At 41.7% G+C, this 18,036-nt stretch overlaps 1 protein-coding gene and 1 long non-coding RNA gene across 2 annotated transcripts; both read left to right on the top strand.

Moving 5' to 3' along the window:
- Nucleotides 1–378: 378 nt before the first annotated feature.
- LOC139423875 (uncharacterized) lies at nt 379–1,758 on the top strand. The gene is made up of 6 exons (XM_071175517.1): nt 379–612; nt 907–977; nt 1,065–1,241; nt 1,332–1,393; nt 1,476–1,562; nt 1,650–1,758. The coding sequence occupies exons 1-6, from the start codon at nt 455–457 to the stop codon at nt 1,740–1,742; spliced, it is 648 nt and encodes a 215-aa protein (XP_071031618.1). The 5' UTR covers nt 379–454; the 3' UTR covers nt 1,743–1,758.
- Nucleotides 1,759–1,817: 59 nt separating this feature from the next.
- Nucleotides 1,818–2,280, top strand: LOC139423876 (uncharacterized). The gene is made up of 3 exons (XR_011635886.1): nt 1,818–1,933; nt 2,013–2,048; nt 2,147–2,280. It is a non-coding gene; the product is annotated as an uncharacterized lncRNA (long non-coding RNA).
- The last annotated feature ends 15,756 nt before the right edge of the window (nt 2,281–18,036 follow it).

Here is an 18,036-nt window from a genome sequence, read left to right on the forward strand (position 1 = left end):
ACCGAAGGCTTCCTGCTCGGGTGGCGCTCGGCGGTCGTCGTCGCCGGTCTACTAGCTGCCACCGATCCCTTTTCCTTTTTGTTTGGTTTTGTCAAATTGTTTTCACCTGTTCCTTGTTGGGGGTTTTGCGTTGGTATTATTTAAGTTAGATTAGCCCGCTTGTGTTTGTGCGGGCTTGTTGCTATGTACGTAAGAAGTGTATTGTTTATTGTTGGGTTTTCTTTGTCGGGGGGCCTGTTGCACAAAAGTAGAATTAAGACATCCGGGATAAATGACTCAGCTGAGCTCAATGAAGCCAAAACATGTGCGTCCAGGCTTAATTGGTTGCACAAAGACCAAGCCAGGATGAGCAGACACGGATTCATTAAGCCAGGTGAAACCAATCCTGGATAGGTGCGCGCTCACGGCTCACTCAAATAGACCCCGCCACAGATCACAGATTAACTGATTTACCATGGCAACTAGAGCCGCGTACTTTTCCCCGTCGGAAGCACAAATCCTCATGGAGGCATACGAGGAGGTAAAAGATATAATTAAGAAGAAAGGCAACACCGCCACAGTGATAAAGCAAAGAGAAAAAGCGTGGCAAAGTATTGCAGACCGCCTGAATGCGTAAGTAGTGCACAATTACACACTCACCGCTCCGCTGAAACATCACAATTACAATTCAAATATTTAATTCACATCTCCAAAAATGCAGTTGTACTGTAATTATGAAACGGTTAATTTTTTTTATTGAAATGCACTGCAGATATGAGTGAAATTGTGTAAAGTAACTCCATCACACTGTATAAAGCTATGATAAAATTTTTGATATTTTTACTGAAAACAAGACAAAAATACCAAGTAATTTTTTGCAGTGTGACTCCATTAAGTGTGTGTGTGTGTGTGTGTGTGTGTGTGTAGATTAAACATGAACGGGCCAAAACGGACATGGCAGCAGGTCAAAATCAAATACAAGAACATTCTGCAGAATGGTATGGTCCCTGACTAATATTTAACAAAGCACAAGCATATATTGTACCCAGAAGGTGCCTGCTCACACATTGTCTGTACTGTTTTAGCAGTGAAAAAGAATACCCACAGACAAGGCACGGGTGGTGGGTCACCAAAGGCTGACCTTACCCCAGCAGAGGACATGGCCTTGGAGCTAAATAAAGGCAGGCCCGTCTTAGAGGGGATCCCTGGGGGGAAAGAGACGAGCATAGGTTCCTCCCAAGATGCCACCCGCTTCATTCAAGGTATGTCCTTCCATCTCTACATGGGATACAACCACATTCATATTGAATCAATTTGGACTGTCTGACTTTGGTTTACCTATTGCCTTGCAGTGTCTGGCAGCACTGTGTTCCTGTTAGAGCCACCAGCACAAGCACCAGACGATGCTGATCCAGTGAGTACTCCATCAAAGGCATACTGTAGGCCTGGCATGTCTTGTCTACTAGCTTCAATATGAATCCGATTAAATGTGATAGGGTGAAGGCCCCAGTGCAGCAGCAACAGCACATGATGGAGACGATGATGAGGAGGAGACCATCTCTCTGGATTCCAGAAGGCATGAGGTATCATGTTAAGACTGTGAAAGTACTATTTACTCTACAATGGTGAGGAGTCCTCATCAAAATCAAAAAATCTAATTTCTTTTACAGGACCCAGATGCTATACAGTGGGAAAACCAGCCTGGCAACATAGTGCGTATTAATAAAAGGACACCACATCCTGCCAAATTCCAGCTGCGCTAATTGTATTGTGTTCACAGAGCTCACAAGCTATCAGAAAGTTGTATGGCAACCACCTCCGGTGCCAAATAGAACTGGCAGACATAGACATTCAGTACAAGAAGAAAAAGATGGAAAATCTTGCACTGGAGTTCGAAATAAAAAAGAGGACAATTAGGAAACTGGACCTTGAAATAAAAAAACTTGAGAGGGAGGTGAGATATGCCTTCAATGTACACTGTATGCTAACTGTAACACAAATGTATTAATCATTATTTTTCTTTCCTCCCCCAGCTCCAAGAAGATGACACAGCTCAAAATAAAAATTAGGTATATTCTCGTAAAGTCAAGTGAGCCATGACATATGAGCTCTTATTGTGAGCACACAGGACGGTGGCATCTTTCTAAGGTTTTTTTTATTTTCCCAGCAATCAGTACAACCAAGTCATCGTTATAAGGCATCGCCCTCTTTTGCCCACCCCCCCAGCACCAGGTGTGGCCACTAGCCTATATGAAGGCCCAAAATTGTGTGTTCCTTTCTGCTCTGACAATGGCATGCCCATTCGTGCGAGATGTGGTGGATGAAGAAGCACTTGTGCTGAGGAGAGCCTTCAGGTGAGAAAGGGTCTTCAGGGACCGGTTGGACCCACTGGCCTTCCCTGATGACCATCTATATGAAAGATACAGGTTTTCTGCAGATGGCATCAGGTATCTATGCAGACTACTGGGTCCCAGGATTAAGCACCGCACTGCACGGAGCCATGCACTGAGTGTGGAGCAAATGGTTTGTGTGGCCTTGCGCTTTTTTGCTAGTGGAGCCTTCCTGTACTCAGTGGGGGATGCAGAACAGCTGAACAAGGCCACAATTTGCCGCACAATAAGGAGTGTGTGTCTGGCTATCAAAGCATTAGCAGATGTCTTCATCTCCTTCCCTGGCCACAGAAGACTCTGTGACATCAAAGAGGAGTTCTATAGGATTGCAGGTAAGAGGATCTACAAATTACAGGACAACTGTTAACACATAGTAGGATACTCATTACTTTGTGTGACAGGTTTCCCCAATGTCATTGGTGCAGTGGACTGCACACACATAAGGATAAAAGCCCCCTCAGGTGCCCATGAGGCCGATTTTGTGAATAGGAAATCCTTTCACAGCATTAATGTTCAGGTGAACATAACTTTTTGATATTGTCCATTGACGAACACTCTGCATTGCCAGTGATGTGCATTGATTGGTGTAATATTCCTCATCTTATGATTTCAGATGGTCTGCAATGCTGACTGTGTGATCAGCAATGTTGTGGCAAAATGGCCTGGCTCAGTCCATGACTCCAGAATCTTTCGGGCCTCTGAAATCTATCAGTGCCTATCACAAGGTAAGCCACACAACCCCTATTTATAACCATCATGGCTGTGTCAAGAATATCACTGTGTTTATGAGGTAGTAATGATGAGATTTTGTGTTGACAGGTGAATTCTCTGGTGTGTTGCTGGGAGACAGGGGGTATGGCTGCCAGCCTTTTCTCCTGACACCTTTCACAGACCCCCAGGAAGCACAGCAGGCCTACAACCATGCCCATGCCAGGACCAGGGCCAGAGTTGAAATGACCTTTGGCCTCCTGAAGGCACGCTTTCACTGCCTTCACAAATTAAGGGTCAGCCCTGTTAGGGCATGTGATATTACTGTGGCTTGTGCTGTCCTTCACAATGTGGCCTGCCTGAGGAAGGAGAGGGCCCCCAGAGTGCCACCAGCCACGGACTGGGACAATCCGGCAATCTTCCCTGATGACGACAGTGGTCGGCTGCTGAGGGACCAATATGTGTTGAATTATTTTAGTTAGTATGTGTGCTTTCAATTTTGGTTAAATATGTCCTGCGGTGGCAGAGGAATTTGGGTTTTTTTGGGTTCGTTTTTTGACGAATTTGGCCTCTTATGATGTTTGTGCGGTATACTGTGTGTAATACAAGGCTGCAGGGAGGCTACTGCATCCATTCATTTGTCTGTTCAGTTGATGTGTATGGATTTGTCCTGCATTTATTTTAGTGTGCAGACATGCAGGGTGTGTTATACACATTCAAAGGTCTGTATATGTATCATTTTGTATAATATGCTTAGATTCTGTGCTTTCCATCTTGTAGAGTCACTGTGACTTCAGTTTTGAAAGGAGCTGATGGTTTACCTGCTTTGTTTTGTCCTTATTCAATAAAGGAACATAATGTTACACATTGTGTTTTTATATTCATATGGAATGTGTATTTGTTTATATGACAGAGTACTAGGGCCACACTGAAGAAAAAGGATAAAGTCATAAATTTATGAGGCTGGTTCTTTCTGCAGAAAAGCTACATATTGTTTTTACAGTTTTGATACTTATGACAATGTGATACTTAATATTCTGGCACATCAGCATGTCTTTGTTTATGAAACCATACTGAAGTACAATTTCACGAAATGCCCCACATCTGTCATTTTAACAACTGTCCTCCTTTAAAACAACTGGTTACAATATTATGACTTGTGTTTTTTTCCCCTCTGTGGCCCTAATATTCTAGCATTTTATATATAGCCTTATAGTCTATGGGAAACTGTAAATTATCTAATGATAGCAACATCATCTAAAAATCATTTTTTATCCAAAATCATTGAAATTAATGATCACAAACGTTTAAATAACAGTGGGTCTAGTTATATGTGATAACAATGTATAGTGAGCAGTGAAATAACTATTGGTTTCCATTTGTGGTGACTGCTGACTGACATTAGGGATGAGATTAAATAGATCCTGGAATTTAGCCTGGTCTGGAGCAGGCTAGCTCCACAGAATAAATCTCCATGGTAATTTATACCATAACATATCCTCCTGCCCCCTATCCATCTTTAGTGCAACCGGATTACGGATCAATTGAGCCAGGATCACCAAGATATCCTGGCTTAATCCCTTATCCTAGTTTTGTGCAACAGGCCCCGGGTTATTACCAGTGGTCCTTGGGTTGAGTTTGCGCCTGTGTTTCGGCTTCACCCATTTGTACGTGTTCCTGGTTTTTGGACATTAAAGCGTTTTCCCCTCAAATCTTCTGCTCTCTGCGCCTGACTCCACACCCATCACTCTTCAAGCGTTACAGACGTGGTATCAAGTGTCGTTTTGGTGTATAATTTCGGTATTGAATGTTATGGTACTAAACCTGGCATCAGTATCAAAGTCAAATGTGGTATCATGACAACACTAGTTTTATTAAAGTTTGCGGGGAGGTGAGAACATTCTTACGCTAACTTTTGTGTGAAAAATGGCGCACGCATATTTTTGCGTACATTGCATTCCGAAAGTATTCAGACCACTTGACTTTTTCCACATTTTGTGACGTTACAGCCTTGTTCTAAAATTGATTAAATTGTTTTATTTCCTAATCAATCTACACACACTACCATGATAACAAATCAAAAACAGGTTTTTAGAAATGTTGGCAAATTTATACAAAATAAAAAACGTAAATATTACATGTACATAAGTATTCAGACCCTTTACCACATACTTTGTTGAAGAACTTATGGCAGCAATTACAGCCTTGAGTCTTCTTGGGTATGACGCTACAAGTTTGGCACACCTGTATTTGGGGAGTTTCTCCCATTCTTCTCTGCAGGTCCTCTCAAGCTTTGTCAGGTTGGATGGGGAGCTTCACTAAACAGCTATTTTCAGGTCTCTCCAGAGATGTTCGATCGGGTTCAAGTCCTGGCTCTGGCTGGGCCACTCAAGGACATTCAGAGACTTGTGCCGAGGCCACTCTTACGTTGTCTTGGTTATGCGCTTAAGGTCGTTGTCCTGTTGGAAGGTGAACCTTCGACCCAGTGTGAGGTTCTGAGCGCAAGACTTCGGTTAGAGCGCTCTGGAGCAGGTTTTCATCATCATCTCTATACTTTGTTCCGCTAATATTTCCATTGATCCTGACTAGTCTCCCAGTCCCTGCTGCTGAAAAACTTCCCCACAGCATGATGCTGCCACCACCATGCTTCACCATAGGGATGGTGCCAGGTTTCCTCCAGATGTGACACTTGGCATTCAGGCCAAAGAGTTCAATCTTGGTTTCATCAAGCCAGAGAATTTAGTTTATCATACTTAGAGAAACATATTTAGAGTCTTAAGATGGCTTTTGTCAAACTCCAAGCAGGTTGTCATGTGCCTTTTACTGAGGAGTGGTTTCCGTCTGGCCACTCTACCATAAAGGTCTGATTGGTGGAGTGCTGCAGAGATGGTTGTCCTTCTGAAAGGTTCTCCCATCTCCACAGAGGAACTTTGGAGCTCTGTCAGAGTGACCATCATGTTTCTGGTCACCTCCCTGACCAACGCCCTTCTACCCCAATCGCTCAGTTTGGCCGGGTGCAGCCGGGTGCAGCAGGAAGAGTATTTAATTTAAGAATGATGGAGGCCACTGTGTTCTTAGGGACCTTCAATGCTGCAGAGTTTTTTTGGTACCCTTCCCCAGATCTGTGCCTCGACACAATCCTGTCTCGGAGCTCTAAGGACAATTCCTTCGACCTCATTGCTTTGTTTTTGCTCTGACATGCACTGTCATCTGTGGGACCATATATAGACAGGTGTGTGACTTCCATATCATATCCAATCAATTTAATTTACCACAGGTGGACTACGAACAAGTTGTAGATACATCTTAAGGATGATTCATAGAAACAGGATGCGCCTGAAAGCAATTTTGAGTCTCATAGCAAAGGGCCTGAATGCGTATGTAAATAAGGTATTTCTGTTTTTTACCTGTTTTCACTTTTTCATTATTGTGTGTAGAATAAATGAGGATTCTATTTGTTTTAATACATAACACTGTAACGTAACAAAATGTGGAAAAGCGGGAGGGGTCTGAACTTTCTGAATGAACTATGTTTTATTTTTTTAAATGTAACCTTTATTTAATTCACAATCACGGCCGATTGTAAAAACAGCCTGGACTCGAACCGGGGGGTCTGTAGTGACGCCTCAAGTACTGAGATGCAGTGTCATAGACCGCTGTGCCACTCAGGAGCCTCAAAATCATGTTCTAGTGCTGTCCCCTCCTAAAATAAATCTTGGTCAACCAAGAGGCGTCTGTTCATTCTACCAATTGATTGGTTGAAATGTTGTATGTATTTTTCCATATATATACACACCCCATGTGTTTTAATAAAATTTTTACGAAATTTACAAGCATTTCGCTACACTCGCATTAACATCTGCTAACCATGTGTATGTGACAAATAAAATTTGATTTGATTTGATTTGATTTTAATAAAATGAACCATATGTACTGAACTGGTCTGATGCTTTAAGCATGCGTTTGATTAAATAATTAAGACACGCAAATGACTCGAGGGAGCCAGAGATCAAGACAACCTAACCAGAAGGAGAAAAATACTGCTGTTATGCTCTTGAAGTTTCCGGTAATGGGCTACACCACCTTTTCCATTTGGAGTGCCAAGTTATCTGACCATTTCTACCTGTCTGCGTGCCAGTTAGGATTTTCAAATGCACATTTTACTGGAACAGTTTAATTTAATTCATAATAGTATTTCAAAATCATAGAATGTAGATTAATCTAAATGAAAATTATACAAATTTAAAAGAAACTTTTATTGCCATTGCCAACTATGTAAAAGTAGCCTACATAAAGCCAACAAATAAAAATATTGCAGCCTGCAGGTAGAAAATATCCTATAAATCACATTTGCTGCACATGGCCTGTCTACATCGAACTGGAAACATTGTATCAACTATCAACTGGGTCGCACAAAATTGGAGATAGCAAGCTTTGTATAAAATATTCTGGGCCCTCAGAGTTTCCCCTCGCCAGTGTGTTTGGGACACACTGGCGCAGGAAACTCTGACAAGTAATCAGGTATTTTATTTCCACTGAATCAGAGCGTTACATTTTTCCCTTTTATGCTGAGTGGTTATAGAAAGGGCGAGGGCTGAAAATATTTTACAAAAATACTTTGAGGAACTATTGTCATTCGCAATTGATTTTGATTAGACTTTGTTTACTTGCTGTTTGAGGTGAAGAAAAAATTACTTTCAGAAGCTCCACAACTCATTAGTGGTGGTGCGTTAAGACAATCAAGAAATACTATCAGACATCCCCAAATGGGCACATGCATAGGCCTAAATTTGCGCGCATGCCAGGTAGACTAGTCCTACTTCTATATGCGTAATCAGGTAGACTAATCCTACTTCTATATGCGTAATCAGGTGTGCGTCCTTTCTCAACATTGGCAGGAGTGTTTCAAATGAAAGACAATTAATAAATTGACAAAACTGACGCATCTTCAGGTCTGGGTGGTCTGCCATGGGCCGTTTCATTTAGTGTCCGTTTGAGTCGGCATGGGGAATGATTCTATTTCCCCATAGTATGTTGTACCGAAGTTGACCGACTGAAAGGGAGTGTAACTTTATGACTATTGTTGGATTCGGGCTAAACTTTGAACATTGAGATATTAAAGACATGATAGATCAGACGCAGAGTATATAAAGGAGTGAGATCTGTAGAAAGACAGAGTGACTGTGGAATGTGCTGGGTGGACGGGAGGAGATCACAGGATTGCTATAGGGGAAGCAGATGGACATCTGTGGATTAGGCGAAGGAGGGGTTGAAGTCAGGTCAGATCCCCTGAAGGGAGTAATAAGGGTTTAGTATCCTGTTACCCTCTTCCTGTCGAACCAGAAGATGTAAGGATTGGAGAGAAGGAGGAGTGTCCAAATTGGAGTATATACAGTGCCTTGCGAAAGTATTCGGCCCCCTTGAACTTTGCGACCTTTTGCCACATTTCAGGCTTCAAACATAGAGATATAAAACTGTATTTTTTTTGTGAAGAATCAACAACAAGTGGGACACAATCATGAAGTGGAACGACATTTATTGGATATTTCAAACTTTTTTAACAAATCAAAAACTGAAAAATTGGGCGTGCAAAATTATTCAGCCCCCTTAAGTTAATACTTTGTAGCGCCACCTTTTGCTGCGATTACAGCTGTAAGTCGCTTGGGGTATGTCTCTATCAGTTTTGCACATCGAGAGACTGAATTTTTTTTCCCATTCCTCCTTGCAAAACAGCTCGAGCTCAGTGAGGTTGGATGGAGAGCATTTGTGAACAGCAGTTTTCAGTTCTTTCCACAGATTGTCTATTGGATTCAGGTCTAGACTTTGACTTGGCCATTCTAACACCTGGATATGTTTATTTTTGAACCATTCCATTGTAGATTTTGCTTTATGTTTTGGATCATTGTCTTGTTGGAAGACAAATCTCCGCCCCAGTCTTAGGTCTTTTGCAGACTCCATCAGGTTTTCTTCCAGAATGGTCCTGTATTTGGCTCCATCCATCTTCCCATCAATTTTAACCATCTTCCCTGTCCCTGCTGAAGAAAAGCAGGCCCAAACCATGATGCTGCCACCACCATGTTTGACAGTGGGCATGGTGTGTTCAGGGTGATGAGCTGTGTTGCTTTTACGCCAAACATAACGTTTTGCATTGTTGCCAAAAAAGTTCAATTTTTGTTTCATCTGACCAGAGCACCTTCTTCCACATGTTTGGTGTGTCTCCCAGGTGGCTTGTGGCAAACTTTAAACAACACTTTTTATGGATATCTTTAAGAAATGGCTTTCTTCTTGCCACTCTTCCATAAAGGCCAGATTTGTGCAATATACGACTGATTGTTGTCCTATGGACAGAGTCTCCCACCTCAGCTGTAGATCTCTGCAGTTCATCCAGAGTGATCATGGGCCTCTTGGCTGCATCTCTGATCAGTCTTCTCCTTGTATGAGCTGAAAGTTTAGAGGGACGGCCAGGTCTTGGTAGATTTGCAGTGGTCTGATACTCCTTCCATTTCAATATTATCGCTTGCACAGTGCTCCTTGGGATGTTTAAAGCTTGGGAAATCTTTTTGTATCCAAATCCGGCTTTAAACTTCTTCACAACAGTATCTCGGACCTGCCTGGTGTGTTCCTTGTTCTTCATGATGCTCTCTGCGCTTTTGACGGACCTCTGAGACTATCACAGTGCAGGTGCATTTATACGGAGACTTGATTACACACAGGTGGATTGTATTTATCATCATTAGTCATTTAGGTCAACATTGGATCATTCAGAGATCCTCACTGAACTTCTGGAGAGAGTTTGCTGCACTGAAAGTAAAGGGGCTGAATAATTTTGCACGCCCAATTTTTCAGTGTTTGATTTGTTAAAAAAGTTTGAAATATCCAATAAATGTCGTTCCACTTCATAATTGTGTTCCACTTGTTGTTGATTCTTCACAAAAAAAATACAGTTTTATATCTTTATGTTTTAAGCCTGAAATGTGGCAAAAGGTCGCAAAGTTCAAGGGGGCCGAATACTTTCGCAAGGCACTGTATACTTGTGATGGTGAGAACATGTTTTTTTTCTGAATTACAGCTGTAACGACCCTTTGGGAATAATTAAACTTGGTTAAGCTTCTCTAATGTCCGTGAGTTATTTTCTCTGAAAAATTAGAACCTGATGCTATAATTAGTGTGAGCGGACCAAAAAATTGGGCGTCACTTTAAAGCGGGAAGGTGGAATAAACGAGTCAGGAGTAGGTTTTCTTGATTGAACACAGTTCTCTATTGAGGGCATTTGGTCAACACAAACACTCCAACATAATCAATGAAAATCTTCCAAGGAAAAACATACATCTTCTTCTCCAGATGAAACAGGAACACAATAGGATTATCTTTAAACTACAACAAAAGTCACAGGATTGTCACCGTCTTAGTGGTTCTTCCTGGATAGCTCCTCTCTCTCGGTGGCCATCTTCCAGAGATAGTTTTCCCCTCCCCTCTCTGCTGGTTCCATTCTCTCTCTTATAGGGGAAGGAGAGTATGTCATTAGTACCGTCAGCTGTGCTTAATTGCCTCTGGTTACCTTGTCTCCCATGCCTTGTTGGGCTACTATCCGTGAGACCAGCCTGCCTTCTGGTGGTCCTTCCACATTAGTGTCACTGAAGGAGGGAAATAAGGTACAACACCTGTTTGGCCCCACCCCTTCCTGGGTTGGTGAAGAGCGGTATGAAATTTAAGAAATAAACCCGAGCCTCACGCTCATCACCTGTAAAAGGCAGGGCTTCCAGCGAGGCGTGAATTTAATAGTATGTTCTACCTAGTTTTCCTCCGTCAGGAAACAGTAGTTATAGTCATAATGTTACTCTTGTCATATGATGAACTTCAACTTAAATAGGGGATTCTGAAATGCATTCGAACTATGTATCATTTATTTGCTCCTTATGTTACGCTGGGAAAACAGTTTTCGTGGGCACAGAAATACTAAATAATTTCAGAGTTTGCTGAATCCAATGGTTTTAAAACTGAGAGTCATCTTGTAATCCAAGATGCCGTAGCAGTAAGATGTGTCACTAATCACTAACCTTTGATAATCTTCATCAGATGACACTCATAGAACATCATGTTACACAATACATTTATGTTTTGTTCGATAATGTGCATATTTATATCCACAAATCTCGGTTTACATTGGCGCCATGTTCAGAAATGCCTCCAAAATATCCGGAGTAATAACAGAGAGCCACGTCATATAACAGAAATACTCATCATAAACTTTGATGAAAGATATATGTTTTACATATGATTAAAGATACACTTGTTCTTAATGCAACTGCTGTGTCAGATTTTTTTAAAACTTTACGGAAAAAGCATACCATGCAATAATCTGAGACGGCGCTCAGAGGTACACAACATTTCTCCGCCATGTTGGAGTCAACAGAAATACAAAATTACATAATGCAGTGCCAGGAATCATAGTTCTGCAATAAATCATTGTTTTGTTCGATAATGTCCATTACCAGTGTCCAATTAGCTACTTTTGCTAGCACTTTTAGTTCACATTTCCAAACGCTCGCGCCAGTCCAGGCGAACTCAGACAAATTCTTCAACAAGTTATATTCCAGGTCGAATAAACTGGTCAAATTAAGTAGAGAATCAATCTTCAGGATGTTGTTATCATATATATCCAATAACGTTCCAACCGGAGCATTCGTTTTTTGGTCTACAGAGTAATGGAACGCATTCTGCCAGACCACTGACTCAAATAGCTGCCATCCGGCCCCACATCACACTAGAGGCTTCATTCCATGTTCTACTGACTGTTGACATCCAGTGGAAGGCGTAGGAAGTGCGAACAGATCCATATCTTACTGGGATGTGAATAGGCGATGAGTTGAAAATCAACCAGCCCCAGAATTTCCACCTCCTGTTTGGAAGTTTGCCTGCCATATGAGTTCTGTTATACTCACAGACATAATTCATACAGTTTTATAAACTTCAGAGTGTTTTCTATCCAATAGTAATAATAATATGCATATATTAGCATCTGGGACAGAGTAGGAGGCAGTTCACTATGGGCACGCAATTCATCCAAAATGAAGATGCTGCACCTTATCCCTAAAAAGTTAACCTATCTAGCGCAGGGGTTCCGCTAGCGGAACACCTCAACAACATTCCGCTGAAAAGGCAGCACGCGAAATTCTTTTTTAAAAATTTTTAATATGTAACTTTCACACATTAACAAGTCCAATACAGCAAATGAAAGATACACATCTTGTTAATTTACCAATTATGTCCGATTTAAAAAATGCTTTACAGCTAAAGCACAACATATGATTATGTTAGATCACCGCCAAGTCGAAAAAACACAGCCATTTTTCCAGCCAAATATAGGATTCACAAAAAGCAGAAATATAGAGAAAATGAATCACTAACCTTTGATGATCTTCAGATGATCTTCATCAGATGACATTCATAGGACACCGTGTTACACAATAAATATATGTTTTGTTCGATAATGTGCATATTTATATCCAAAAATCTCAGTTTACATTGGCGCCTTACGTGCAGTAATGTTTTGATTCCAAAACATCCGGTGATTTTAGCAGAAACACTCATAATAAACATTGACAAAGCATACTAGTGTTATTCATAGAATTAAAGATAGACTTTTCCTGAATGCAACCGCTGTGTCATATTTCGAAAAAGCATAATCTGAGAAAGGCGCTCAGAACCCAAAACAGCCAGAGGTATAGCCGCCATTTTGGAATCAACAATGTTAGAAACAACACCATAAATATTCACTTACCTTTGATGATCTTTATCAGAAGGCACACCCAGGAATCCCAGTTCGACAATAAATTACTGATTTGCTCCATAAAGTTCCATCATTTATGTCCAAATAGCCACTTGTTGTTAGCGTGTTAAGCCCAGTAATCCATCTTCATGAGGCGCGAGCATTTCATCCAGACAAAAAAAAGTTCCGTTACAGTCCTTTAGAATCATGTCAAACGATGTATGGAATCAATCGTTAGGATGTTTTTAACATAAAACATCAATAATTTTCCAACCGGAGAATTCCTTTGTCTTCAGAAAAAGCACTGGAACGCGAGGTAACTGTGTTCGGAGCGCGCGTCATGAGTCACGATGCCAGACCACTGACTCAAACAGGACTCATGAGCCCCTCCTTTATAGTAGAATCCTCATTCAAGTTTCAAAAGACAGTTGACATCTAGTGGAAGCCCTAGGAAGTGTAACCTCATCCATATCTCAATGTGTACTCGGTAGGCAAATCTTTGAAAAACTACAAACCTCAGATGTCCCACTTCCTGGTTGGATTTTTCTCAGGTTTTCGCCTGCCATATGAGTTCTGTTATACTTACAGAAATCCATCAAACAGTTTTTGAAACTTCAGAGTCGAGGTCGGCAGATTAATCGGAATGGCCGATTAATTAGGGCCGACTTCAAGTTTTCATAACAATCCGAAATCGGTATTTTTATATATATATATATATATATTTTATACCTTTATTTAACTAGACAAGTCAGTTAAGAACACGTTATTATTTTCAATGACGGCCTAGGAACGGTGGGTTATAACTGCCTTGTTCAGGGGCAGAACGACAGATTTTCACCTTGTCAGCTCAGGGCATCCAATCTTGCAACCGTACAGTTAACTAGTCTAACGCAATAACGACCTGCCTCTCTCTCGTTGCACTCCACAAGGAGACTGCCTGTTACGCGAATGCAGTAAGCCAAGGTAAGTTGCTAGCTAGCATTAAACTTATCTTATGAAAAACAATCAATCAGAATTACTAGTTAACTACACATGGTTGATGATATTACTAGATATTATCTAGCGTGTCCAGCGTTGCATATAATCGGACTGAGCATACACGCATCTGACTGAGCGGTGGTAGGCAGAAGCAGGCGCGTAAACATTCATTCAAACAGCACTTTCGTGCGTTTTGCCAGCAGCTCTTCGTTGTGCGTCAAGCATTGCGCTGTTTATGACTTCAAGCCTATCAACTCCCGAGATGAGGCTGGTGTAACCAAAGTAAAATGGCTGGCTAGTTAGCGCGCGCTAACTAGAGGGACGGAAGCTATACTGTTACACTGGCAAAACTAAAGTACCTATAAGATCATCCAATAGTCAAAGGTTAATGGAATACAAATGGTATAGAGGGAAATAGTCCTATAATTCATATAATAACTACAACCTAAAACTTCTTACCTGGGAATATTGAAGATTCATGTTAAAAAGAACCACCAGCTTTCATATGTTCTCATGTTCTGAGCAAGGAACTGAAACGTTAGCTTTCTTACATAGCACATATTGCACATTTACTTTCTTCTCCAACACTTTGTTTTTGCATTATTTAAACCAAATTGAAGATGTTTCATTATTTACTTGAGGCTAAATTGATTTTATTGATGTATTATATTAAGTTAAAATAAGTGTTCATTCAGTATTGTTGTAATTGTCATTATTGCAAATAAAATAAATCGTCCGATTAATCGATATAGGGCTTTTTCGGTCCTCCAATAATCGGTATCGGCATTTAAAAATCATAATCGGTTGACCTCTACTTTAGAGTGTTTTCTATCCAATACTAATAATAATATGCACATAAACTGCTCAAAAAAATAAAGGGAACACTAAAATAACACATCCTAGATCTGAATGAATAGAATATTCTTATTAAAAAGTTTTTTCTTTACATAGTTGAATGTGCTAACAACAATATCACACAAAAATTATCAATGGAAATCAAATTGATCAACCCATGGAGGTCTGGATTTGGAGTCACACTCAAAACTAAAGTGGAAAACCACACTACAGGCTGATCCAACTTTGATGTAATGTCCTTAAAACAAGTCAAAATGAGGCTCAGTAGTGTGTGTGGCCTCCACGTGCCTGTTTGACCACCCTACAATGCCTGGGCATGCTCCTGATGAGGTGGCGGATGGTCTCCTGAGGGATCTCCTCCCAGACCTGGACTAAAGCATCCGCCAACTCCTGGACAGTCTGTGGTGCAACGTGGCGTTGGTGGATGGAGTGAGACATGATGTCCCAGATGTGCTCAATTGGATTCAGGTCTGGGGAACGGGCGGGCCAGTCCATAGCATCAATGCCTTCCTCTTGCAGGAACTGCTGACACACTCCAGCCACATGAGGTCACATTGTCTTGAATTAGGAGGAACCCAGGGCCAACCGCACCAGCATATGGTCTCACAAGGGGTCTGAGGATCTCCTCTCGGTACCTAATGGCAGTCAGGCTACCTCTGGCGAGCACATGAAGGGCTGTGCGGCCCCCCAAAGAAATGCCACCCCACACCATGACTGACCCAACGCCAAACCGGTCATGCTGGAGGATGTTGCAGGCAGCAGAATGTTCTCCACGGCGTCTCCAGACTCTGTCACGTCTGTCACATCTGCTCAGTGTGAACCTGCTTTCATCTGTGAAGAGCACAGGGCACCAGTGGCGAATTGGCCAATCTTGGTGTTCTCTGGCAAATGCCAAACGTCCTGCATGGTGTTGGGCTGTAAGCACAACCCCCACCTGTGGACGTCGGGCCCTCATACCACCCTCATGGAGACTGTTTCTGACCGTTTGAGCAGACACATGCACATTTGTGGCCTGCTGGAGGTCATTTTGCAGGGCTCTGTCAGTGCTCCTCCTGCTCCTCCTTGCACAAAGGCAGAGGTAGCGGTCCTGCTGCTGGGTTGTTGCCCTCCTACGGCCTCCTCCACGTCTCCTGATGTACTGGCCTGTCTCCTGGTAGCGCCTCCATGCTCTGGACCCTACGCTGACAGACACAGCAAACCTTCTTGCCACAGCTCGCATTGATGTGCCATCCTGGATGAGCTGCACTACCTGAGTCACTTGTGTGGGTTGTAGACTCCGTCTCATGCTACCTCTAGAGTGAAAGCACCGCCAGCATTCAAAAGTGACCAAAACACCAGCCAGGAAGCATAGAAACTGAGAAGTGGTCTGTGGACACCACCTGCAGAACCACTCCTTTATTGGGGGTGTCTTGCTAATTGCCTATAATTTCCACCTGTTGTCTATTCCATTTGCACAACAGCATGTGAAATTTATTGTCAATCAGTGTTGCTTCCTAAGTGGACAGTTTGATTTCACAGAAGTGTGATTGACTTGGAGTTACATATTGTTTTTTAAGTGTTCCCTTGATTTTTTTGAGCAGTGTATTAGCATCTGGGACAGAGTTGGAGGCAGTTCACTCTGGGCACGCTATTCATCCAAAAGTGAAAATGCTGCCCCCTATCCCAAAAACTAGACTAGATCCCTCAATAAAAGAGCAGAACTGGTCATCACAGAGTAACTGAATGCAAAAACATTCAAGAGATATACAGTATCAGTCAACATTTTGGACACATCTAGTCATTGAAGGGTTTTTCTTTATTTTTACAATTTTCTACATTGTAGAATAATAGTGAAGACATCAAAACCATGAAATAACACATATGGAAACATGTAGTAACGAAAATAGATTCTTCAAAGTAGCCACCCTTTGCCTTGATGACAGCTTTGCACACTCTTTGCATTCTCTCAACCAGCTTCACCTGGAATGCTTTTCCAACAGTCTTGAAGGAGTTCCCACATATGCTGAACAGTTGTTGGCTGCTTTTCCTTCACTCTGTGGTCCAATTCATCCCATACCACCATTTCTCCAAACTTGTTTACTCTTTGTCATTATGGGGTATTGTGATGTCATTATGGGGTATTGTGTGTAGATTGATGAGGATTTGTATTTTTTTAATCCATTGTAGAATAAGGCTGTAACGTAACAAAATGTGGAAAGACTTTAGTGACATAAATAAGGGGTTAAAGACATGTATCTCTCAGATTCAGGACAGACACTTCAGAACAAACTTCCTTTAGATGTTCTGGGGGAAACAATGTTATTATGGTTACGGTTGTTCCATGTTGTGAAATGTTATCCAATGTGTTACTATGGTTACTGTTGTTCCATGTTGTGACTGTTATCCAATGTGTTACTATGGGTACTGTTGTTCCATGTTGTGAATGTTATCCAATGTGTTACTATGGTTATAACAGTATGGCCAAATAATTTTTTACATAAAATTACTTTTTAATATTTTTTGTTGATACTTCAATGAGTCTTACAGTTCAAAATGATCCTTGGTATAACCTTCTTAAAACAGCACAATACTGGGGAAGCCCTACTTGTTGTTTGAACCTTCTTAAAACAATTCCATATAGTTTAGAAGAACCTCCCCCTCCGACAGGGCTTAGACTGTAAAACTATCATTTATATCTGATGATCGGTGGGACAAGGACATCCAAGCCGGCGAAACCCTCCCCTATCCCAGACGACGCTGGGTCAATTGTGTGCCGCCTCATGGGTCTCCCGGTTGTGGCCGGCTGCGACACAGCCCGGGATCAAACCCGGATCTGTAGTGCGATGCAGTGCTGTGCCACTCGGGAGGCTGTTGATACCTAGCACTACCTATTATACTTGCTAGCACCACACGAGAGCGAAGCTAGCGTGGTTATCCACATGTTTTACCAATAGTATAAACACCCTGTTACCTGCAAGCTCTTCCTAAAAAAAAATGCAGTATTCAATATCAAAAGTAAAGAAATGTTTTAAAAATGCAGGGACCCAAGACTAAAGATTCTATTCTATTTTAACAAACTAAACATAAATCTTATCAAACTCGCGTGGTGCAGTTTTGTTGTGGGTGTCAGAAATAATGTAGCTATTTTTACAGCAGGAATTCTGATAAATAAGTTGTAGCTGTGACGAGGGCGTAACCTCACTGGCCAATGAAAACATGTTCCCAACCTTTTCATGTGGTTCCATCAAGTTGTGTATTTACGGTGTTTGATGTTGTGTTGTTATAACCTCCGGGAGGAGAGCATGGATGTTTGTCCTGGGAGATTCCATGCCAGCGGAGCCCGGAAATATTTGTCAGAACATTCCTAGATATCAAAAA

This window comes from Oncorhynchus clarkii, chromosome 13 (genome assembly GCF_045791955.1).
Source record: "Oncorhynchus clarkii lewisi isolate Uvic-CL-2024 chromosome 13, UVic_Ocla_1.0, whole genome shotgun sequence".
Classification (NCBI taxonomy): domain Eukaryota; kingdom Metazoa; phylum Chordata; class Actinopteri; order Salmoniformes; family Salmonidae; genus Oncorhynchus; species Oncorhynchus clarkii.

What these genes read in the sequence shown, in the direction of transcription:
- LOC139423875 (XM_071175517.1), top strand. Translation starts at nt 455, where the DNA reads ATGGCAACTAGAGCCGCGTACTTTTCCCCGTCGGAAGCACAAATCCTC. An exon ending in TGCCACCCGCTTCATTCAAG is followed by an intron (nt 1,242 to 1,331) that starts GTATGTCCTTCC and finishes ATTGCCTTGCAG; the next exon opens with TGTCTGGCAGCACTGTGTTC. An exon ending in TGGATTCCAGAAGGCATGAG is followed by an intron (nt 1,563 to 1,649) that starts GTATCATGTTAA and finishes TTTCTTTTACAG; the next exon opens with GACCCAGATGCTATACAGTG.